Below are 23,967 nucleotides of genomic sequence, written 5' to 3' on the forward strand. Positions count from 1 at the left end.
CCCATCCTTCCATTTTCATTCCCCTGTAAGTTTTGTTCACACACAGCTCCTGGCAAAGCCCTGGCTCCACCGTCCGCCCAGCTCTGAGTGTCTCCCTTCTGTTCCGCTCACTCCACCAGCCGGCCTGGGAGGACCACAGGACACACCACCTTCTAGAGCTGCTGAGAAGGCCACACTCTCAGGCTCCTCACAGTTAAATTCTAGCCAATTCTGGGGCTTTCTTCGCTTAGGGCCCTCAGAGCTTGGGGTTCAAGAGAAACAGCAGAGTGCCGGGGACCCTGGGACCTTGGCACGGTCTGTTAGCCCAGGCACGGTCCCCTGTGCTGTGCGCAGCGAGCCTCGCTGTGGGCAGTTTGGGGCTCAGGTGCCACATTACCCTCCTTTCTCCGGGCCCGCTCCCTCCTCCTCCAAAGGTTCTGTATGCGGAGCCCGGTCCGGCTGACCCGGAGCAGGAGCAGTGACGGACAAACCCGGCACCCCGCACTGCGCGGCGCCTCTGGTGCAGCGTCTGCCAGGCGGCGCACTGGGCCTGCCGCCCTGGCCGGAGGGGCCGAGGAAAGGGAGCCGCGGCTCGGTGAGAGCCCGCAGCGCGCTGCCCTCATGCAGGCAGGGCACGGAGGCGTGGGAACTGTTCTCTGGAGCACAGGGGGCGGTGGCCCCGCTTTCGGAGGGCAAGGTTCTTTCCCAGCCTGAGGCCTGGGGGACAAACGGATAGCGCAATCCCATGCAGACATTCCTCTCTGAAGAGGAAGAGGGGAGGAGCTTTAATCCGATCCACAGGGAGAGGAGAAGGGGAGCATGAGGAGGCCACAGGCCAGCCAGGCCCTGCCCTTCTCCCTTAGCCAGAGCCGCAGCGGGACAGAGCGTGTGCGGGCAGGGCCGGTCCTCAGACCACCGTCTCCTCAGTGAGGGCCCAGCCCGGCCCCACTCTGCTCCTGGGACCCCGAGGTCACCCAGCCAGGGGGCTCCAGAGAAGGCCCAGGCTCTGGCCTCGGGCACCGAACTCAGAGCCTGCAGCTGCTGGGCTCGGGCCTCAGCCCACAGTGACGCTGAAGCCGCAGTGGAACCTGTTGCGCCAGTGGTTGAGGAAGGCCCCCAGGGCGAGGGTGACGGGCAGCGGGGGCATCTTCTTCTCCAGCACAGCGCCCACACACCAGTTACTGTCCACCACGCCTGCGCAGGAGACACGCAGGTCAGTGCCCGGGCTTGCAGAAAGGAGTCGGCAGAAGTCAGAGGGAGCACCCCCTCCCTGCCCCCATCCCACACAGCTGGGTGTGCTCCCACTCGCCCTCACCTTTAAACGCCATGTTGGCCTGCGGCAGGGTCAGGTGGTAACCGAAGGAGAAGGTGGTGTCTTGTAGCCTGGTGTTTGCCTCCAGCTCCACGCCAACCTGAACCTGAGGGGGAGAGGTCTGTCTCTGTAGAGACTGCGGGTCCTGGCGGCAGCAGGAGGAGACACCGTGACATGTATGGGAAGCGCAGGCGGAAGACAGTGGTCGGCAGAGCCCGCGGAGGCCCAGGGTGGGCACCGGGGCAGAGTGACATGCGGGGGGGTGGGGGGTCAGTCGGCTCACCTGCTCATTCGCCCTGTGGTAATAGCTTGCATGGGCCCCACCTGACCCCACATTCAACGTAGCGACCCAGCGTACAGCTGTGAAAGGCAAAGGCGGAGGACGGGAGCATTACTGCTGCGGACACAGGCCAGGCACCCAGCCAAGCCCAGCGCCCCCTCCACACGCCCCAGCGTACCGGAGTACTTCCCCGCCAGCGTCAGGATGGCCCCCTCCTCGCCGGGCCGCCGGTGATACACCAGCTCCCCCCCCAACACCAGCCGCTGCGTGAGGCTCTGCAGGAAGTGAGCGACCACGATCACTGGGAGTGGGAGACACAGAGTCAGGCCGAGACAACACGCCGGCCTGCCCTCCCCGCAGGGACCCCACCCAGCCCGCCCGCAGGTTTCTTCTCTAATCGCAGAAGTGAGCGAGGTGAAGAGGACGCCATCAGCGGTGGGCGGCCAGGATAAAAAGAGCCCTGTCCCCATTCTCACCGGACTCCCCAATCAAGTCAGGATTTCCGAGGGTCAGAGTCGCCGTGTAGTCATCTCCCCGGTACTCGCCGTCAAACTGCCAGGTCAGGAACTTGGACTGCTGCGTCTGGGATGGGGCAAGAGAAGTAAGCTCTCCCTCCCCCTCTGCCATCTGTGGCCTCTGCTCCTCCCCCGGGGCCGCGGAGCAGCACATTCGTGGAGGAAAAAAACCCTGGATGGAGGCAGGAACCGTGGGTCACCTGGAAGACGGCCTTGGCTCGGAGCCGTTCCGCCAAGAGGAGCAGGACCTGCGCGTTGAGGCTGCCGCTGCTGTCCCAGTCACCTACCACAGTGGGGAAAACCTGTTGAAGAGCTAGACAGTCAGACTAAGCTGGGCTTGGTTCCATTCAGCCCAAACCCAAATACCATGGGCTTTCTTTAACGGCACCCAGCGCCCCCTAATGGAGCCACAAAGAAAAACTCCTCTCTCCCATTCAGAAGAAACCAGAGGAGAGGAGCGCCCTCCCCATAACACACAATTTCCTCCGCCCGCAGGCGAGGCGGCTCTGAGAGACGGCCGGTGCGGAGTCCTCACCTCGGTGGGGCTGAGTTGCCAGTCCCCTGCATAGGCCGCATGCAGGTGATAGCCAGGCAGGCCCAGGGCACTCAGGTGCACCGTGTGAGCCACCTGGGGAAGAGAAGCCGGTGGAGAGCGTTCCTCTGCGCCCGTCCCCATCTCCCCCTCCATCCCGTCCCCATCCAGGCCTTTTAACAACCCCAACTGTCCACACACTGAAGGTCACCTGCCTGAAAGCAAGCCCACAAGCAAGGGAGTTAGAGCCCGGCTCCTGCCCTCTGCCGCAGCCCGGCGGCAGGGAGCAGAGGAAGGAGAGGGTGGGCCGGGCAGGAGGCGCCGTGAGGAGGGGCCAGAGAGAGGGAGCACCTGGAAATGGCTGCTCAGAACCTTGTTGACAACGAGCTTCACTCCCTCCATCTGTCCTGGGAATACATCTGAAGGTGGGAGGGAGGGAGGGGAGGAGTCAGCACAGAGAGGAGCCCCGACCCCGAGGAGCAGTCCCCCGCGTGTCACAGCAAGCGCTCTGGAGGAACCGACTCCTTTCCGGTTCTGAAACAAAACGCTCGCTCCATGGCGCGATCTCCTCTCCTGCTCCCAGCCCCGCACCCAGCATGCAGACCGTCCCTCGGCCCCTTCCCCCGGGCTCAGGCGCTCACCTTTGCACAGGCGGTGCAGCTCATCGAAGCTCCCGGGGTTGGGCAGAGGGTCCTCTCGGCGGGGGCTCCGGCGGGGCAAAGCCCCCATCGGAGCCAGGCCCAACGTGTTCCCCATTTCAGTCCGGAGGACGAGGAGGGGCCGGGGGAGCTGGAAAGGATGCTATTCCTCCCTCTACCCCCCGCGGGCCCCACCCCCCATCACCCGGCTCCCCAGCCCCCGAAGCCTCCGCATGGTCCGACGCTAGGCCTGGAACGAGAAGAGCGGGCGGGGCACCGGTGTGAGCACTGAGTCGCAAGCACAGTCCCGTCCCATCTCGGCCCCACAGCCCCACCTGTCACCCGTCTCTAACCCTGACCCCGCCGGCCGCCCCGCTCCCGAGTCTCCCTGCTCTCCATCCCGAGGCCGCCAGGCGCGGTTCGCCACGGATCGGTCGCCTTACCGTCTCAGACCTTCGTGCTGCCCCTTCCCCCCCGGCACACCCCGGTCATCTTGATGGGGGCAGCCATCTTGAGTGATGGCAGGACCGCGGCTTCATGCTGCTGTCTCCGCGTGGTCAGGATCACCATCTTGGAACCGGGCAAAAGAAAGCTTTTAAAGACCGACCCTCCTTTGACCGGGCCCCGCCCAATCCATTAAAGACAGGCGGCCTGGGTTTCCCAGGGGCCAATGGGAGAGGAGGAAGTAGAGGAGTGGCAGGCACCGCGTCCAGAGAGCTCCAGCCTCGGAGCTGCGGAGGCGGGTCTTGCGGGCAGCTCCCGGGGTGATTGGCTGGTCCAAGGCTTCTCCGCGTCGACGTGGGAGCGCGGGGCTCTGAGGGAGCAGCTTGGAGCCTGGGCGGTCGAAGCCCCCGCCACCCTACGGCGTGGAGCGCTGCCTTGGAGAAGAGGGAGAGGAACGACCGGGAGGACTCATTTTCAACCCGGTTCAGTCGCCCTCGGCGCCCCTAGGCAGGATCGCTGGGCCTCCGCGACGCTCTGCCCCACGAGCTGCTCGCCGGCGCCGCCGGCCTGGGACCGCGTCGCCCGCGCAGTCTCTGGTCCTCTCGGAATGAGACCGCGTGAGCGCCGGGGGTGTGGAGGAGCAGGGCTGCGGCCTCGATTCTAGCAGAACCGCCCCTGAAACAGCTGCCCCTGCAATTCATCAATCCTTCCTTCCCTGATTCCGCAGGCAGAGGGCCCGATAAAACCCCGGGATATGGGCCCGGCCCCCAGGGCGCTCCACCCCAGGGCCAGGCGGGAGTCAGAGGAGTGCCTCTAGCATTGGGGGCTCCACAGGGAAATAAGGGGAGCCCTCGCTGGTCCTCGTATCTCCGCGCCACCTCTCGGGAATGTCCTGCTACACTTTGAAGGCTAAAAGGAGAAAGATGCAAATGCTTCTGGTATCTATTCAGCTGACTTCACCCAGATGCCTGGGGGATGGGCAGTGGGGTGGTGGCCCCTGCTGATTCACTTCTGCTGGCTACCACCTCGACCTGATAAGGTGGCCCAATGACCAGGGACCTTCAACTTCTACCCTTTAACGTGAACCTCTTCCTGCCAGAGCCTTCCAACGAGGTGGAGGGCAGAGGCTGCTTTCTGACTGGGGGGTAGGCTGTGATAATTGGCCAACATGTTTTCAACCCCCTCTCATCACCATTACTGAGGAAGGGACCAAGCGGATCACCTGCCCTCTGGCCCTCATCCCTACCCCTAATTTCAACTCCTTTCTCCTTTTTTCTGTTCCCCAAACCTCTTGCAAGTTGCAGTGAAGTGTGGGGGGTGGGGAGGTCAGACTTGGGGGAGACAAAATTTACTCCTAATGGGACAGTTATTGGGGGCTGAGGGTTGATATGTCATAGGCACTCTTACTTCCTGCAGCGTTCAGACTAGGGGCTGCTGCCCAGATCAACAGAGTGAACCTCCAGTAGGCCTAAAGGACACCCCCTTGCCGCCACAAAGGCCTGCACCAGGCGTCCCCCATGCACTTGTCCTGTCCTCATCCCTCCAACTTGTTTACTCCAACATGGTCCACCCCAATGTCCCTCCACATTCCTTGTCACCTGGCAGGGGGGAGGGGGCAGAGAAGCAGGCAGACACGTAGCTCTGCCTCCCCAGCCAGGCGCAGGCACAGGGACAGAGGTGCTGGCCAGTGGGGAGCATCCAAGGAGGACCAGGTTTTAACTGTGGGGAGAGAAGGGACCCGTTGGAGTGGGCACCTGGAAGGGTCCCTGGGGAGGGGCTGAAGCCCACCCAGCTTCAGTGTCGCCCCACCTCCATCTGTCCCAGGCCACTTCCCCATGACACCACCATGAAGCTGCTTATAGTGACTGAGCTGCTCCTCACCATCTCTGGCCTCAAAGGGGGGTGTGGAGTGGAGGGGAGTCCCAAGGAGAAGGCAGTAGGGGTCCTGGCTGCCCACCTGCCAGTTCTGGGCCCAGATCTGGCTATCCCAGGGCTCAAAACGAAGACCATTCCCCCTCTGAAGCCAGAAAACTCACCCAAAGGCCTGAAGTGGGAGCCTGTTCGGCCTGGGCACTGGAGCGGCTTCGCTGGAGGCCAGGACTCGGTGCTGGGGACAGCTGAGAGGGCGGGTGTTCTGTGCCCAGGAGCCCAGGTCTGGAGGCAGACGGAGGAGAGGAGCCTGCAGAGCCTGTTCTCGCAGAACCTGCAGACCGTGGCCGACTATGGCAAGGACCTGGTGCAGAAGGTCAAGGGCCCAGAGGTCCAGGCCCAGGCCAACTAAGTCTCAGCAAGGGGGTGTTGAGGGCCCACAGGAGACTGAGCTCGGGGTGGAGATTGGGGAAATTGAGCTTCGAATTTGAGAGAACAGTTGCCTCATCCCTGATGAGCTTCCTCAGTTACTTTGTGGTATTCCATCACTGCCGGACGCCCAGCTACCACACTGGCCCCTAGGACACGTCCGGCCAGCCTCCAGCCCCTCCCTCCCCACCACTTGCTTCTACAGTGAACAGTGAAGGAGCCCATGGTGAGCTTTGAGAGGACGGGAGGAGGAGCGGCTTGGGTGTGAGGGTGAAGAGAGGGTCCAAGAGACAAATGTGGGAAACGGCAGAGCGGGCCCCGGGGAGTCTCCTCCCGCCCGGAGCGCTCTGAGGAGGTGAAGAGCCTTTGCTTGGCCCTAGCTGATTTGGCTCAGTGGATAGAGCGTCGGCCTGCGGACAGAAAGGTCCCAGGTTCGATTCCTGGTCAAGGGCACATACCCAGATTGTGGGCTCGATCCCCAGTGTGGGGCGTGCAGGAAGCAGCTGATCTATGATTTTCTCTCATCATTGATGTTTCTATCTCTCTCTCCCTCAAAATCAAAAAAAATATGTTAAAAATAAAAAAGAAGCTTTGCATGGATGTGAGGCTGAGAAAGGCTGGATTCTTGGCCTTGGGCAGGTCACAGGAGACAAGGCCTCCCTCAAGCTCCTCTCCATCACCCTGTGAAGAGAAGACAGCTTCTAAAACGTGAACCCACAGAGGTCACCCAAGGCCCTCCCTCCCTTCTGAGCCAGGGAACGCTGCTTGCTCCCACCCCCGCCTACAGTAAAAGGTTCGGCTCACTCTCCCCAAACTGCTCTCACCTGGACCCCTATCTGGGGACACATTTCCACACCCCATTCTGGTCTGGGTGCTGTCTGCCTGGCCCAGTGGCCACTGCAGAGCTGGAGCCAGCAGACACCACATCAGTTCAGGCCGGCTGGCTCCGCGGAGGGACATGTGGGACTCGAGATGCTGGGAGCCATGATGCCGGGATTAAATCAAAGCAGAAGAGAGCGGCCTGGGCGGCTGTGCGTGGCGGAGGGAAGTGGAGGCATTGCCAGAAACTATCCCCACTTGACCTCTAAAGCAGCTGCTACCCTCCCTGACACACTTCTCATGGCTCATCTGCAACTGCCTTCAGCTGAGGCTCTGCATAGTGATGACCCTCAGCCCTCAGGGCCTCTTCCTCCCCTTCTTTCCCAGGACTGGGCGTTCTTACGTGCTGAAGTGCACATAGGACAACCTCGTTTAACTTGGCAGGTTGAACTGTGAAGAGCTGAATCCTCACAGGGTAGTGAGCAGAGCAAATGGTACAGGAGTTGGAAAAATGCATTGACAAGTGTGAGTCACTGTGAGTAAAGAGCTGCCCAGCCTGGGGTGCCTGGGCACAGACCAGAGTCCCATCTGAGAGGCTGCTGGGTCCGAGGCAGGACTGGCCGCAGCAGATGGGATGCAAGGACTTCCAGCCGTGGCCGGTGTGGCTGTTGGTTGGAGCATCATCCCATACACTAGAAGGTGGAGGGTTTGATTCTTAGGGCACATACCCAGGGGCAACTGATCAATGTTTCTCTCTCTCTCTCTCTCTCTAAGAAAGAAAGCACCGCTAATCAGTGTTCTCCGTGGTTAGAGCGTCAGCCCACGTACTAAAGGGTCACCAGTTCAATTCCCAGTCAAGGGCATGTACCTGGGGTGCAGATCTGATCCCTGGGGTCAGGGCACATGCAGAAGGCAACCTATGTTTCTCTGTCTGAAAACATAACATACTTCCTGGAACCCCGTCTTCTGCTGCCAACAGGACAGGGCTGAGGAGGGTTCCTTCCCACCCACCCGTGCCTCCAGAAGCTCCTCTCCCTCAGGACCTGACTTACCCACTTTGTCTGGCCCACATCCGATCCCTCCCTGTCCCACGAAGGTCCCCCTCGCCCCAGAACCCGCCGAGAACTCTGTCCCCATGCAACCCTTCCTGAGGGCCGTGGTTTGCAAACTGCAGCTCTTGAGCCACATGTGACTCTTTGGCCCCTTGAGTGTGGCTCTTCCACAGAATACCACGGCCTGGGCGAGTCTATTTTGAAGAAGTGGCGTTAGAAGAAGTTTAAGTTTAAAAAATGTGGCTCTCTTGCCGAAACCGGTTTGGCTCACTATATGGAGCGTCGGCCTGCGGACTCTCAGTTCGACTCTGGTCGGGGGCATGTACCTTGGTTGCAGGCACGTCCCCAGTGGAGGATGTGAAGGAGGCAGCTAATTGATGAATCTCTCTGATCGATGAATCTCTCTCATCGATGTTTCTAACTCTCTGTCCTTCCCTCTTCCTCTCTGTAAAAAAATCAATAAAATATATTAAAAAATTAAAAAAAAATGTGGCTCTCAAAAGAAATGTCAATCGTTGCGCTGTTGATATTTGGCTCTGTGGACTCATGAGTTTGCCGACCACTGCCTTGGGGCATCACATGAGCCTTCCTCACATCGTCCCTCCTGACGCCGGGCTTTTGGGCCAGGCTGTGCCACAGACACGGTGAGCTGCCCCTGGACTGTCACCCACTGTGACTGAATTGGTCCCTCTTTGAGGCAGGGAAGCCAGGCTTTCCCACAGTCCAGAAGTCACTTCTTCGGTTTGAACGTCTCTGAATGTGCCCAGAGTCCCACATGGACTCTCCTGCTCCTGCTCCAAACTAGAGGCCTGGGGCCAGGGCTCTCATTTGTCCCCTCACAGCAGCACTTGCCCTTCCATTGAGCAAAACAGCCTGGCGTTTGACACTGAGCTCAGTGAGGTCAGGTGTGGGACTCTTCCTCCCAACGGCAACTTCAGTACCAGCCAGAGCCCTGCAGAGGCTCCGTGTACAAGGAAGGAAGCAAGGAGTGGAGCCCAGTCTGTGGCAGCTTTATTGGTGCTGTTCCCTTCCCATTGCCCGGGGTGACTGAGAGTGTGGAGGGGGCCATTGGGGATGCAGGGAAGGGGCGGTCGGAGGAGACTAGCATAAGCACATTAGTGAGCACAGGCCTTGGGCAGGGAAGAGGAACCAATGGGTCCATTCATGGGGGCATAGCATCTTTACATGGAGGTTTGGGCATTAATGGCGGGAGGCATATGTGATGTCAGCCCTGGGGCTGGACAGGAACTGGGGGCAGGAGGACGTGACCCAGGGCATTGGTCCTGCAGTTACTCTGTCGGTTTCTGATGCTTCAGGGTCTCATAAGTCTCCTGGTTCCGGGGGCTCAGGCCCTGGAAGTGAAGGTCAGAGGGCAGTCAGGAGCTTGAGTCCCTCCACGGCTCCCACTCACCCTCACAGATCCTGCCCTTCCAAAGGTCACTCAAAATCCACCCTCTCCTGACGACTTCCTGGGATTGGGGTGGGCGGGGCCAACTCACTTACCGTGTAAATGCCATCTGACTTCTGTGGAAACAAAGGAGCAACTTGTCAGAGACCCACACCTCCTCCAGGGGCCCCCAGCATCTTCTTCCATACCCAGGGACTTATCAGCCAGGGGTGGGACTTGTCACCTGTGGCTTGGCTGGGTGGCTGGGTGGGTAGGGTGAGTTGGGAAGGGGGTCTCTGAAGCTTATGCAGGTCAGCACCCGAGATTCATGCCCTCCCAGGGCTGCAGACCCCCAGGCTATAGCCCAGAGGGCTGAGTCTGCAAACTGTTGGCACCTGGGGGTGGGGAGGGGCATCCATACCTGATAGGCGACAGCTGCCTTCCGCACCTGGATCTGGAGTGGAGGAAGGCCATTAGGAAAAGCAATGTTAGTGGCCCATCCGCTTTCCCTCCAACCTTGGTGGGTTTCTCTTTAAAGCCATGCTGCCACCACTGTCCCCGTCTTTTCGGCCCCACCCACCTGCCCAGCCTCACCTTGAGTCGACAGTAGAGCAGGGTCAGGATGATCCCGTACAGAAACAGGATTGCATCCAGGATGTAGCAGATCTGAGGCTCTCCCAGGGCCTCTGAGGGGAAAGAGGGTGCCCATGGGGCGAAGGCATCAGGGAAGGGAGGATTCTGGGAGGGAGGCCAGGCCTGAGGGTGCTCTCCAGGGAAGCTTGCTCTTTCTCTGGATTCCTCTCCGCAGCCGAGGCTGGAACTCAGTGCACTAAGCCCCAAGGACTCCCCTCAGCCCCAGGCTTTCCTTCGAGCACTGGGGTTCCCCAGGCTTGGCTGAGCACTTCACAGCCCTCAAGGGACTCATCTAAGTGCAGTAGGCAAAACCCAAAACCTCAGCCTGGAGGGTAGGGTGAGGGGAAGGCAGTGACAAATGTCAGTGAAGAAACCACAGGAGCGTCTGCTCAGTCCTGTGACCTGTGGCTGCGAGTTGGACAGGAAGGATGTAGCTGGGGAAGGGCGGGAAGGCCATTAGTTATTGGTCATCAAGCCCCGGCCACACAGCGCTCTGCCCGCCCGACCCTGGGCATGTGAAAGCCAGGCCCCCGCTTCCCCGGCCTCAGTGCCCACCCATCCAGCCCTCCAGGGGCCCCTGCTGAGATCCCATCTCGGGGACCGGTGTCTGTGGGACTGCCCTGTTCCTCACACCCTGGGCCACTGAGAGGAAGTTTGTGCAATTAAAGAAGTAAAATGGGGTCCGAGCTCCCATCTGCCCTTCTCCCTGGCCTCTGTCACATGGGCTCCCGGGCCTGTGACTTTTAATTCTGCGAAGCCGGGGTCTCTCCCACTCCATGTTGATAAATCTCAAAGCTGCCTGTTTAGAAACGTCGCCATCTTACCGATGACGCAACCAAAGCTCGAGCAGCTCCGTCGGGGCGGCCGGACGCTGGAGGCAGAGCCGAGCCCGCCCGCCGGCTCTCCCCAGGCCTCAGCGGGCACCCAGCGCACGGCCGCTCTCGGACCCTTCCACCTTCATAGCTGGGTTGGTGCAACCTTCCTTCCATCTTTCAATTTCCCCAAATTCCCTCCAGTTTCACTAATCCTGTCCCCCCATACTGCAACCACAACCATCCATCTTGTAATCATTCACACAAGACAACCCTGAGAGCAAGAGGCGAGTTCATAAACTGACTGCTGACTTTCCCATTCTTGCCTCGGTTTCCCCGAGGATGCTCAGGTCTCTAGATGCTCACACTGCCCACCCTCCACGCAGTGGCTGATGGGAGGTGCATGTTAGCCATGGCGCAGGAGCAGCAAGCACATCCGTGTGGCCAGCCTGGCCTCACTCCCTGCACAAGGCTCCGCTCCCCACGGGCCCTTGCAGACAGGACTTAAACAGCCAGAGGCCAGCTCCTCCTGGACACCAGAGGCTCCACAGGAACCTCGGCTGCTCCCAGACCAGCTTTTTGTCACTCTCCCCCGCCCGCCAGCTGGAGCCTGGGGGCCTGTCAAGCCTGAGATGGAGACAAGGAAGGAGGAAACTGGCTTTTGTGCCCAGATGGAACCACACAGGCCCAGCCTGGGTCCCTGGGCCCAGCTGCCCACTGCTGTCCCCCGCCCCCGGGACCCCTGCCTCACCCGCCCATATGCCTCGACTCGCACCCAGGAGTCTAGCTCACTGCCCTCACCTGCTTGTTCGACCAGCAGGAGGACGAGCAGGAGTGCCGCGGGAATCATCTTGGGTGGCGGAGGGCGGCACGAGCTGAGGGCCGGCGCAGCTGTGCTGGTGAGCAGCTCCCTGACCACAGAGTTCCCCCCTTCCTGCCACGCCTCCCCCCTCCGGCCCCTTCCCCTTCCTGCGCTAGAAACCAGGCGGCTCCCGGAAGGGCCAACTAAGGGAGCAGAGCAGGCTGGGCCCTTCCGCCTCAGGCGTCCAGTGACTGGGGCTCGGCCTCCACGGGAGGGGACTCCCGTGCTGGGAAAGCCCAAATACCCCGCTTCCCACACAGCCCTGTCCAGACACACGCCGTGGGCACTGCCACCTGGCTCCCAGGGACCCAGGCGAGCCTTTTCCCTTCCGCCGGGAACACCCGGCCCTGATTTGAGGGGGACCGGTCTGTGTGGGCACCAAAGTCTGGGCTGGGGGCGGGGGGAGGCGGGGGGGGGGCGCTGAGGGAAAAGAGGAAATGGGGAATGGAGAAGTGGAAAGGACCAGAGTCAGAGAAGGGGCGGAGAGGAACAGGAAAATCTAACAGAGAAGTACAAGGTTAACAAACACTCGTTTCCCATGAAAATGAAAGACAGTGCGATACTAAGACATACAGAGGCTTTGGCACAGGGGCCAGAGCGGCTAATTTATTACTTTCTTTTCTAGCACACACACAGAAAGCCTGGCAGCTGAGTGTGTGCACACACAGCCCACTTCCAACGATGACAGGCTCACACAGAAGTTGAGAGGCGGGAGAGGCAGTGCCGCTGTCCTGCTCACCGGTCCACTTCGCCAAACACAATATCCTGGGTGCCTAGGAGGCCGGGAGGAGAAAGTGCTGTTACCCGGATCCAGAGCTCCCTGTGCCCCAGGCTGAGAACAGGAAGTGTCCAGTTTCCGTTCCCACAGAGGGGCCCTGTGCCTGTCTACACAACAGCCTCGTACCTATGATGGCCACGACGTCCGCCAGCATGTGTCCCTTAGACATCATGTCCAAACCGGCCTGCAGGGGGAGAGCGACAGCGCGAGTGAGGCCACAGGGTGGACGGAGGGAAGTGCACAGGCATCTCAGCCAAGGGCAAGCATGCGGGGTCAGCGTCAGCGGGATGGTTCTTACCAGGTGGGCAAAGCCAGGGGCCTTGATCTTGCATCGATAAGGGCGGCTGCTGCCATCAGACACCAGGTACACCCCAAACTCTCCCTGCCCGAGGAGGAAGGAGGGGGCTGCCATCAGCAGGAAGTAGCTGCTCCTCGCCATCTGGTCAGCCACACCCTCACCAGCATGTCTTTGGCCGCCCACTCCTTCCCCTCCTCTCACCTTAGGAGCCTCAATGGCCGTGTACGTGGCCCCCGGAGGAACCTGGTAGCCCTCAGTGTACAACTTGAAGTGATGAATCAGGGACTCCATAGACGTCTGGAGGGAAAGGGGAGCATCAATACTCAGATCCAGTCTCCTCGCCACCCCAGCACAGGACAGTCTCCCCTCAGGGAAGCTAAGAAGTGAGCAGAGAAGGCAGAGGAAGAAGAGGCCACAGGAGCTGCAGACTCTCATCGAGTGAGTTCTCTGCCAAGGAACTGAATCCCAGGATCCTCTCGCTTGCCCTACGGGATGACCCCTCCTTGCCCTGCAGCTACCTTCATCTCGGCTCGCTTGGGCGGAGACACTTTGGCGTCATCAACCTTGATCTCCCCAGGAGGCATCTTGTTCAGACACTGAGAGATGATCCGAAGGGACTGGCGCATCTCCTCCACGCGGCACAGGTACCTGAGGGAGACAGCCCGGAGCTCAGGCTCCCCCTGCAAAGCGCTGGGCTTCCCTCCTTGCTCCTCGCGAGCGCCTGGAGTGGCCTGGCACCACAGCCAGCCTGCAGTCTTCGATTCTGGTCCTGGGCCTGTCCCCAAGTCCTCTCCTACAGTCCTCAGACCCTGTCCAGTAACATTTCCCTCTCTGATCACCATCTTAAACACTTTCTGGAGTACTTAGTGGGTGAGAGTCAGACAGCCTCAAAAAGCAAATCTCATTCAGGGTCAGTACACAGGAACGGGATTCAACACTGAGGATCTGGTTGGAAGAACCAGGAAAAGGAGTCTGAATCTCAACTCCAGCGGACTAATCCTGGGCTCTTCTCTGACCTTCATACCTCCGCTTCCTCAGCGATCAAGCCGAAACCGGTTTGGCTCAGTGGATAGAGCGTCAGCCTGCGGACTCAAGAGTCCCAGGTTCAATTCCGGTCAAGGGCATGTACCTTGGTTGCGGGCACATCCCCAGTAGGGGGTGTGCAAGAGGCAGCTGATCCATGTTTCTCTCTCATTGGTTTCTGACTTTCTATCCCTCTCCCTTCCTCTCTGTAAAAAATCAATAAAATATATATATTTTTAAAAAGCAGCCACACTAGTTCTAAGGACACCTTACTCAGGGTAAAACAGGTGTCACGTGACAGTGCTCTGGGAAGCACTCACACACACAGGACACAAAGTAGCTAAGGGGAAAGTGAAGGGACACCAGCTGGACTGTGACTAAGGAGGACCTGGGCCTCACCTGTCATAGCAGTCCCCTCGGGAGCCAATGGGCACATCGAAGTCCACCTGGTCATAGACGTCATAGGGCTGGGTCTTCCGCAGGTCCCACTGGATGCCTGAGCCCCGCAGCATCACCCCACTGCAGACAGACAGCAACAAGGCTGCTCTCCACACTCCGAGGCACCTCCCTCCCTAACCTTCCTGCCCCCACGCCTCCTGCTCTGGGCGGACACCAGTCCAGAGTGTAGCCAGGAAAGTCCAGGGTCCCCACCCCAGGGGAGAAGCCTAGTCCTTCACCTAAAGCCGTAGTTCAGTGCGTCTTCGGCAGTTACAACCCCAATGTCAACTGTCCGATTTCGCCAGATCCTATTGTTGGTCAGCATCTGTTGGCCAAGAAAACACCTTTCAAATGTCCAACACCTCTGTGTCTTTAGCACTGGGGACCAACACCCCACAAATCCTGCGTGAGGAGCAAAGAGGGATTTCCCCCCACTGACTCCTATCTCACCTCCTCCACCTCATCAATCCGAAGAGAGAAGTTTTTAGAGAACTGATAAATGTCATCCATAAGCCCAAGGGGTAGGTCCTAGAAGCCAGACGAGAGTGACAGTGAGCACAGCAGAGCCTCTGGCCAGGGCCTCACGGTGGCTTTTCCATCAGCCAGCGCTGCCCTCCAGTGGCCGCAAAGGACTCGGCATGGACGGAAGCTGGGGCTGCTCACCTGGTGCACCCCTCCTGGGCGGATGTAAGCAGCATGCATCCGAGCCCCCGACACTCGCTCGTAGAACTCAAACATCTGGATGGGACACAGGGAATTGGGGACAAAATCCTGGACCCCTAAGTCTGACCACATGGTGGTGCACTCCCCTGCCCCTCACAAGAATCCCTAAAGATTATAACTGGCCCCTAAAAAAAGAATAAAACCCAGGTTAAGTAAACCTCCTCCCCTAAGTGTCTCCTCTGCGTCCTCTCTCGTTAACCTTGATACCTTCTCCACTTCCTCATCTCCTTCCCATCCTATTCTTCCCTCCTTCTCCTACCTTCTCCCTTTCTTCAAACATCCAGAAGAAAGGGGTCATAGCCCCAATGTCCAAGGCATGCGTGGTTACAGCCATGATGTGGTTCAGCAGCCGTGTGATTTCCCCAAAGAGCACTGCAGAAAGGGGAGGGTCAGGAAGGGGCCAAAGACCCAGGCTGGCAGCAGGCCTGGCAGCGCGGGGTCTGCGCACTGAGCTGGGCCCGGGGAGCGGGCTGGGCGTACCTCGGATCCACTGTGCCCGCGGGGGAGGCTGGATGTTCAGCAGTTTCTCCACAGCCAGCGAGTAAGCCTGCTCATTGCACATCATGGACACATAGTCCAGCCGGTCAAAGTATGGAAGGGCCTGGAAAGAGGGAGGAACCAGGTCCCCCTCAGGGCCAGGAGCCCTCAAGGATACCTAATCCCCTGTGTGCTGGGCAAGGGACCCAAGTCGTGTTTGTCAGTCTCCTCAGTGAAAACACGCTGACCAGGAGCCATTTCCAGCTCCCATACATGATTGAGCACAGGTCTGACGCAGGATGACGGGGGCCCTGCACCCCCCTGCCCACCGTCCTCCAGGCCATCAGTCTCAGGACTCCCCATCCCCGGAGTTCGGACAGAGGAAGGTGGGGCTGGTTTCTGGCAGGAAGGACTCCTTCCCAGAACAGCAGACTCTCAAGTCCCAGCTGTTGGTTTCAAGGAAGGGGCGGAGCTGAGACGCCTCTCTGGGACGGCCAGTTCTTGTGCTGATGTCACTGTGACGTGGGGCCGTGCTCTGAGACCAGCCACCCCTGCCTGAAACCTCCAGGGGAAGTGCAATCTGCTGGCTGCTCTTCATCCGAACCCACCCTCCTCTCGAGACCTTCCTTCGTGACAGTGAAAAACACTTCAGGCTCCTACCTTGGATACAGTTCCCTTAACTCTGACCCTCACCACCTGGGTCACACAGTTCTCTTAAAAATGTCAACCTTGCCGGGACCGGTTTGGCTCAGTGGATAGAGCATCGGCCTGTGGACTGAAAGGTACCGGGTTCGATTCCGGTCAAGGGCATGTACCTTCGTGGCGGGCACATCCCCGGTAGGGGTTGTGCAGGAGGCAGCTAGTCGGTGTTTCTCTCTCCTCAATGTTTCTAACTTTCTGTCCCTCTCAATTCCTCTCTGTAAAAAAATCAAAAAAATATATTTAAGAAAAAAAAATGTCAACCTCTAGCCGAAACCGGTGTGGCTCAGTGGCTAGAGCGTTGGCCTACAGACTGAAAGGTCCTGGGTTCGATTCCGGTCAAGGGCGTGTACCTTGGTTGCGGGCACATCCCCAGTGGGGGGTGTGCAGGAGGCAGCTGGTCAATGTTTCTCTCCCATCGATGTTTCTAACTCTCTACCTCTCTCCCTTCCTCTCTGTAAAAAATCAATAAAATATATATATTTTAAAAAATGTCAACCTCTAATATCTTTTTTTTTTTAAATATATTTTATTGATTTTGTACAGAGAGGAAGGGAGAGAGAGAGCTAGAAACATTGATGAGAGAGAGTCATCGATCAGCTGCCTCTTGCACACCCCCTACTGGGGATATGCCCGCAACCAAGGTACATGCCCTTGACCAGAATCGAACCCGGGTTCCTTCAGTCCCCAAGCCGACGCTCTATCCATTGAGCCAAACCAGTCTCGGCAACCTCTAATATCTTAATTAAAAAAAAAATTAGCCGAAACCAGTTTGGCTCAGCGGTAGAGCGTCGGTCTGCGGACTGAAAGGTCCCATGTTCGATTCCGGTCAAGGGCATGTACCTGGGTTGCGGGCACATCTCCAGTAGGGGGTGTGCAAGAGGCAGCTGGTCGATGTTTCTCTCTCATTGACGTTTCTAGCTCTATCTCTCTCCCTTCCTCTCTGTAAAAAATCAATAAAATATAATTAAAAAAAATTTTTTTTAAAAAGTCAACCTCTGTCACTGACTCCCTCCTGGTCACTCTGACTCACTGAGTATTTCGAAAGCAAGCAGACAGCTGGAAGATACAATCTTCAGCTGTTAGTCTTGGGAGCTGATGTCTCTCTCCTCTGTCCCTGCCCCCAGGGAGCCTGATTTTGACATCAGAGTGCAGTAGAAGAGCAGGAACAGGAAGGACATGAGGCAGCCCAAAGTCAGCCTGAGAAAAGCTGAGTGCAGCTCTAGCTACAAAGCATTCCTACTGGGTAAACCAAGTCCAGGTGGCTCAAGTCTGCGTCCCCTGCCACAACCCTTCCTCCTCCCAACCTCGACAGGCCACTCCCTCACAACCCTCCCCCTGGAGTTTTGGGGACAGTGGCTGGCCATGCCCCAGGTCCTGTGCACAGGCCTGTGTGCCCACACCTGCAAGTAGGTCTTGTATTCAATGAGCTTCTCGGTGCCTCGGTGCAGCAGCCCGATGTGAGGGTCACACTTTCGCACCATCTCCCCACTCAGCTCCATCACTAGGCGTAGCACACCATGGGCTGCTGGGTGCTGGGGCCCAAAGTTCAGGGTCAGGTTTGACACCATTGTGTCCTTTGGAGGGTCCACATCTGAGAAGGGGAAAGAGTTCAGAGCCAACGGCAACTCCCCTGAGAGCCCCCAAGAGGCAGCAGGGTTACGTACCCTTTCCCGGCCCTCCACACTGCTGAACCTCATTAGTGGACTAATCTCCAGAAGTGGTCCTTCCATTAGGTCCACTAATCTCCAGGACCACTGGGCGAGAAGCTTTCTGAGGAGAGGGATGACAAACCCACTCTCCCCACATCCCCAGAATACCCTTGTAGTAATAATAATAATAATAATAATAATAATAATAATAATAATAATAATGGTTAACACCTATATGGCCCTTATTGTGTGCCCTGCACTACTCTAACCATTTTACTTAGGTTAATTAATTCTCATGAGTATCAGGTACTTCTGTTATCCCCATTTTACTAGCAAAACTGAGGCCAGAAAGGATAAATGACTTCACGGAGCCTGGACTGAACTCAGCCTGTTCAGCTCCAAGGTCCACTCTCTTTCTTTTCGTTGTTTGTTTGTTTATTTCAAGGTCCACACTCCTAACCACTAGGATGCACTGCTCTCCAAATGCTTCTGATGGCCCATGAGGAAATGGGAAAGAGAGAAACATCAATGATGAGGATCATGGATTGGCTGCCACAACGCAGGCATGTGCCCTGATCAGGAATCAACCTGGCAACTTTCTGTGCGCAGGCACAGGACAACACCCAACCAACTGAGCCACACCAGCCAGGACTGACCCTCAAGAATGTTACAAGTGAGTTCAATGGATAGTGTAAGCCTGTGGTCTGAAGGGTCCTGGGTTTGATTCCAGTCAAGGGCACATGCCCAGGTTGTGAGCTCAATCTCCAGTTGGGGGTGTGCAGGAAGCAGCTGATCAATGGTTCTCTCTCATCATTGAAATTTCTATCTCTCTCTCCCTCTCCCTTCCTCTCTGAAATCAATTTTTAAAAGTACTTAAAAAAATGTTACAATTTAATTTGGGAAATAAGTACCTGTGAGAAACTAGTAACACAGGCCAACTGACAAGTTACCAATTAAGAGGCTCAGCCATTAAGTATTTAAAGGGAGGGAAAAGCACTGTGAAGACCTGAGCTGGCTCTTAAGTTCAAATGATTCAGACCTCCCGGGTGTGAATCTGCATGGGTCAAGTTTTGGCGTAAAGTGTTTCTGGAACTCTTACCTGACCCGAGGCAGATCAGTATTGGCACGCAGTGCTACTATTTTTAAAATATATATATATATTTTTATTGATTTCAGAGAGGAGGGAGAGATGGGAACATCAATGATGAGAGAGAATCTTTGATTTGGCGGCCTCCTGCAAGCCCCCCACTGGGAATTGAACCCACAACACCACATGTGCCCTTGACTGGAATCGAACTGGAGCCCTAGCTGGTTTGGCTCAGTGGATATAGGGGTCCCAGATTTGATTCTGATCAAAGGTACAAGCCTGGGTTCGATCCCCTGTGGGGGGCTGCAGGAGGCAGCTGATCCATAATTCTCTCTCATCATTGATGTTTTTCTCTCTCTTTTTTCCTTCCTCTGTGAAATCAATAAAATATATTAAAAAAAAGAAAAGAAAAAAGAAAAGAAAAAAAGTAACTAGAAGTGCCTTTAAAGGTTCTTTGAGCATGAGAATGACTCAAATGGGTCTTTGGGGACAGGAAGGCAATGACACTGGGTCAGGATAGCAGGGCAGGAGCCCAGTGAAGAGACTCCTGAAACAACCAAGGTCTGACACAAACACATGTGGACACAAAGGGGAGATGTGCCCTGATGCAGTGAGGAGCGCGGGAGGGCTTGGTGACTGGCTGGCAGATGAAGGCAAGAGAAAACTGAGCCAAGGTGACTAACAGTGTCAGTTCTGAGAGATTAGGAGAAAGGCAGTGCCACTGATCCGAACCCAAAAGTCAAAGAGGAAAGACTGGTTTTGATGGAGAAAAAAAATGTTTGTATTCAGGAAGGTTTCTTTTGTGTCCAGCCAGGGAGATGGAAACAGTTTACTGAATCTCTGGAAAAAGTTGAAGCTAAAGATATAAATTTGGGCTGAAACCAGTTTGGCTCAGTGGATAGAGCATCAGCCTGCGGACTGAAAGGTCCCAGGTTCGATTCCGGTCAAGGGCATGTACCTTGGTTGCGGGCACATCCCCAGTAGGGGGTGTGCAAGAGGCATCTGATAGATGTTTCTCTCTCATCAATGTTTCTAACTCTCTATCCCTCTCTCTTCCTCTCTGTGAAAAATCAATAAAATATATTTTTAAAAAAGATATAAATTTGGTAGAGTCCAGCCACATGGCTCAGCGGTTGAGTGTTGACCCATGAACCAGAAGATCCCAGTTCAATCCCTGGTAAGGACACTTGCCCAGGTTTCGGGCTCGATCCCCAGTGTGGGGCATGAAGGAGGCAGCCGATCAATGATTGTCTCTCATCATTGATGTTTCTATCTCTCTCTCACTCTCCCTTCCTCTCTGAAATCAATATATGTATATATATTTAATATCATCTTTACAAAAATCTTTGGTAGGGACCTTACTATTTCTTTTCTCCTGGAATGTTCTTCTGTTCCTTCTCTACGTGACAAATACCTACTACGGTCACTGTTACTGTTTGTTGAATTGCCTGGAGAAAGAAGCCAAAGGGTGAGGGCTACGCCTCCTAAAACAGCGCTCAGCAGGACAAGTCAGGTGGGCAGGGGCCCTGGCACTCACCATTCCAAGGTGGAGGCTTCCAGTGGGCTGTTTCCTTGGTGGGGTACATGACCGCTCCCCCAAACTGCTCTGCCCACTCCACATCTGGCTGCCACTGCCGGGCACCTCTACGGAGTTCAAGGCACAGGCTGAACAGTGATTGGTCCCCGTTCCATCCACCCTCGGGGGGCAGACCCCGGGAAGGAGCCTGGACCCTCAGTGCCAAGTGCCTGACACGGGCTCCAGCAGCTTTGGCAGAACCAGCCGCACCTCCAGACGTCCTAGCCCCCTAACAGCTTATTCCAGAATCACTTCATCCCCCACCCTGCGCACCGAGGCGGTGATCCCAGCTCCTCCCGTCCGCGACCTTCAAGGTCAGCTGGGGAGACGGAGGACGCCTGCTGCCTCCTGGGCTCGGTCAGGTGAGCAGAGCGACGCACCGGCCAACCCGGGCTCGCCGTCGGTGCTCCTCCTTTACTCCTTTCCCACGGGCACCGCTGGCACCCCACCCGTGACGGGGTTCGGGAGAGGCAGCAGAGACAAGGGGAAGGGGCACTAGCTCAACGTTGAGGGGCAGGGTCCCCCTCCACTTCATTTCACTGCTGGCCCAACGAGCTCGACACTTCTTTCCTCGGCCCGGGCGGACGCCGCGGCCCCTGGGGTCCGAGACAGCGGGCCTGGGCGGGGGTCACGGGTCCAGGTCACCCTTTCCTGGGGGCCCAATGGTCGTGGAATTCCCAGCCGCGGGGACAGCGCGGCGGGGGGACGCCCGGGTCTCACCTGCTGGGCTGCCCCTGCAGCCGGCCCCCGGCGCCGGGCCGCAGCAGCCGGGCCGCAGCGCCCCCGAGGCCGCGCACAGCCCTCAGCGCCGCCATGTCTCCGCTGCAGACGGCCGAGGAGGCCGGGCGGAAGTCCCGCCTGAGCACCCCCGGAAGTTCCGCCTGCGCGCCCTTTAGCACACCGAGACCGCCATCTTGGAAGCTGGCGGGGTCGCCTACCCGAACTTGACCACATCCGGGTCTGCGCCTCGACCTCGCGGAGGCTTAAACGGGGACCGAGGAGGCTGTTCCCCCCGCTGCTGCCGGCTTTTTGGCGGAAGCCCGGGGCCTCGCGTCTCCCGCCTGGGCTGGTCCCCCGAAAGCCCGCCCGCGTCCATCGTCGCAGCGGCTCGGGGAGAAGTGGCCCGCGGGGCCGGGTCTCGGCACCAGGCCCGGGCGGCGAGCCCCGCGGTGGCGGGGGGGCGGCCCCAGTGCAGACCCAGCGGGCGCTAGGGACGCCTCCGCCGCGTCGTTGCTGCCCCGGTCCTGGCGGAGCGGCCCCCGAGCGGGCGGAGCCTGAGCGCAGGCCCCCACGGCCCCGGGGCCTGGCCACAGCCGCGGGGGGAGAAGGGGGCCTGCCCCGCCTCGCTCCGGGGCCGCGTGCTGAGGGTGCCCGCCGTGCCCGCTCCGTCCCGGGAGGAGCCGCGCCGGCTGCGGGGACGACTTGAGCTGGGACGGCGGCCCCGGGCCCGGACACTGCCTCCTTTGTGCCTCTCCCCGCTGCACCGAGACTAAGGCCCTTTGTCTCACCGCTTAGTCACCCCTTTGTCCTCGTCTCAGAATGGGGGTGGCAGGGGCAGTGCGGGCCTCTGGTGATGGCGCGTCCGGCCCGGCCCGGCTCCTAGAGTCAGGGCCTGGGGGAGGGGGTGGGGGAGAACCATGGCACCAGGCAGGTACTCGCCACCTGAACAGGAAGGGAGGGCGAGGATGTGTGGGCGCCGGAGGTGACGAGGCAGGGAATGGATAAGAAGGGGGTGGCCCTTCTCTGGAAAAGGGAAGGGAGGGGGCTGCACCCTGCTTCCTGGGGAAATCCTGGGGAAAGGAGGGGTGAACCCTGTGTCTGAACCCTTCCCCCGCCTTGGGCCCCGAGAGACCTGCCCGCGGACCTCTCCGCCTCGGGCTGGGCTCCTGGGGGTGGCCCTGGAACTCACTGCCTCACTCGCCCCTTCCCTCTGGAACAAGAAAGGAAAGATGGTGGCGTGTGGCCAGGCCCTGGGTTGCAGGCTCAAACCCCAGTGCAGAGCGTGCAGGAGGCAGCTGAGCCCATAGCCCAGGGGTCGGCAAACTCAGTCAACAGAGCCAACGATTGAAATTTATTTTGAGAGCCAAAAACCTACTTCTGCACATGGGCCACCAAGTTTCAATCGTATGGGCATGTCTGCACGTGGTATTTTGTGGAAGAGCCACACTCAAGGGGCCAAAGAGCCGCATGTGGCTCCCGAGCCGCAGTTTGCCAACCACTGCCCTGGATGATTCTCATCATTGATGTTTCTATCTCCCTCTCCCTTTGTCTCTGAAATCAACAGAAATATTCTTTTAAACTTAAAAAAAATAAAAGCCCTATCCCTGACTAGTTTGGCTCAGTGGATACAGCGTCAACCTGCGGACTCAAGGGTTTGATTCTGGTCAAGGGCATGTACCTTGTTTGCAGGCACATCCCCAGTAGGGGGTGCGCAGGGGTCAGCTGATCAATGATTCTCTTTCATCTAACTCTATCCCTCTCCCTTCCTCTCTGAAGAAAATCAATAAAAAATATTTTTAAAATGAGCCAAAACCGGTTTGGCTCAGTGGATAGAGCGTCGGCCTATGGACTGAAGTCCCATGTTTGATTCCGGTCAAGGGCATGTACCTTGGTTGCAAGCACATCCCCAGTGGGGGGTGTGCAGGAAGCAACTGGTCGATGTTTCTCTCTCATCGATGTTTCTAATTCTATATCTCTCTCCCTTTCTCTCTGTGAAAATAAAATATATTTTAAAAATGAAATAAAAGCCCTAGCCTGTTTAGCTCAATGAACTGAATGGTCTTGGTTAGATTCTGTGTGGGAGGCAACAATGGATGTCTCTCTCATATCAATGTTTCTGTCTCTCCTCCCTCCCACTCTCTCTAAAAAAATATGGAACCCTAGCCAGTTTGGCTCAGTGGATAGAGCATTGGCCTGCAAACTGAAAGGTCCCAGGTTTGACTCCGGTCAAGGGCACATGCCTGGGTTGCAGGCTTGATCCATGATTCTCATCATAAATGTTTCTCTCCCTCTTTCTTCCTCTCTGAAATCAATAAAAATATATTTAAAAAGAAATAAAAATACCATTGGAAAAAATATCATGGGTGAGGATGAACAAATAAAGATGACTGGATGTTCCAGCACCCACTGGGGAGCCCGGCGAGGGTTCCCACAGAGGGCCTGCACCACTGCCTGTGTCCTGAGGGCCAGTCTCCCATGCAGGGTGGCTGCCTGGTGAGAGTTGAGGGCAGTTGGGAGTGGGTAGGAGTGAGGCCAAAAGCCTGGGGGAAGCTACTGGGAGCCAGGCCAGGGAATGGGGAGGCAGGAAGTGGGGAGGAGAAGCCTGAGGGGGATGGAGGCGGAATGGCTGTTCCCAGCCCTGGGGGGGTGGGGGGGTAACTCCGGAAGGGAGAGCCTGGAGGAGAGAAGGGACGTCAGAAAAGAGGAGGTGCCACCCTGGGTCCCCCTTCTATAAAAGGAAAAGTGTAGCATCTGCCTTGCCCTCTCCCCCTCCAGGTGCCCATTCTAAGCTGACTCAGCCTACCTTTGGGCAGTCACTTCCCTGACGCTGGATGCTGCGGCCCCATCTCCCTGCCTTCGGTACTCCAGCTGCTTGGTCCTGTCTTGCCAGTGTCAGGCCACTTCCTCTCTGCTCACCTCTGGATGCTTCCTTC

At 57.7% G+C, this 23,967-nt stretch overlaps 3 protein-coding genes across 5 annotated transcripts; all 3 read right to left on the bottom strand.

Annotated features, from left to right (window-relative positions):
- Positions 1–357: 357 nt before the first annotated feature.
- Positions 358–4,488, bottom strand: TOMM40L (translocase of outer mitochondrial membrane 40 like). 2 transcript variants are annotated; one of them, XM_084867213.1, is made up of 10 exons: positions 3,700–4,488; positions 3,260–3,506; positions 2,970–3,037; positions 2,622–2,714; positions 2,287–2,388; positions 2,048–2,153; positions 1,750–1,872; positions 1,575–1,651; positions 1,295–1,397; positions 358–1,205 (listed from the first exon to the last, which is right to left on the bottom strand). In XM_084867213.1, the coding sequence occupies exons 2-10, from the start codon at positions 3,372–3,374 to the stop codon at positions 373–375; spliced, it is 1,620 nt and encodes a 539-aa protein (XP_084723339.1). In that variant the 5' UTR covers positions 3,375–3,506; positions 3,700–4,488; the 3' UTR covers positions 358–372. The 2 variants fall into 2 exon arrangements, with proteins under 2 accessions (XP_084723339.1, XP_084723340.1); XM_084867214.1 differs by having other exon boundaries at positions 742–1,173; positions 3,700–3,843.
- A 4,370-nt stretch (positions 4,489–8,858) lies between these two features.
- On the bottom strand, positions 8,859–11,978 carry FCER1G (Fc epsilon receptor Ig). Its single transcript, XM_084867270.1, has 5 exons — positions 11,503–11,978; positions 9,851–9,942; positions 9,678–9,710; positions 9,373–9,393; positions 8,859–9,221 (listed from the first exon to the last, which is right to left on the bottom strand). The coding sequence occupies exons 1-5, from the start codon at positions 11,549–11,551 to the stop codon at positions 9,159–9,161; spliced, it is 258 nt and encodes an 85-aa protein (XP_084723396.1). The 5' UTR covers positions 11,552–11,978; the 3' UTR covers positions 8,859–9,158.
- A 155-nt stretch (positions 11,979–12,133) lies between these two features.
- NDUFS2 (NADH:ubiquinone oxidoreductase core subunit S2) lies at positions 12,134–23,945 on the bottom strand. 2 transcript variants are annotated; one of them, XM_084867247.1, is made up of 14 exons: positions 23,838–23,945; positions 20,276–20,382; positions 17,403–17,593; positions 15,304–15,424; positions 15,083–15,195; positions 14,764–14,838; positions 14,551–14,628; positions 14,340–14,425; positions 14,062–14,181; positions 13,158–13,287; positions 12,841–12,936; positions 12,640–12,723; positions 12,468–12,525; positions 12,134–12,336 (listed from the first exon to the last, which is right to left on the bottom strand). In XM_084867247.1, exons 2-14 carry the CDS (start codon positions 20,322–20,324, stop codon positions 12,299–12,301), a joined length of 1,239 nt encoding a protein of 412 aa, XP_084723373.1. In that variant the 5' UTR covers positions 20,325–20,382; positions 23,838–23,945; the 3' UTR covers positions 12,134–12,298. The 2 variants fall into 2 exon arrangements, with proteins under 2 accessions (XP_084723373.1, XP_084723372.1); XM_084867246.1 differs by lacking the exon at positions 23,838–23,945 and adding an exon at positions 21,035–21,555.
- Between the last annotated feature and the right edge of the window lie 22 nt (positions 23,946–23,967).

The sequence above is a fragment of the Pipistrellus hanaki genome, assembly GCF_964339955.1.
Source record: "Pipistrellus hanaki genome assembly, chromosome: 18".
Taxonomy (NCBI): domain Eukaryota; kingdom Metazoa; phylum Chordata; class Mammalia; order Chiroptera; family Vespertilionidae; genus Pipistrellus; species Pipistrellus hanaki.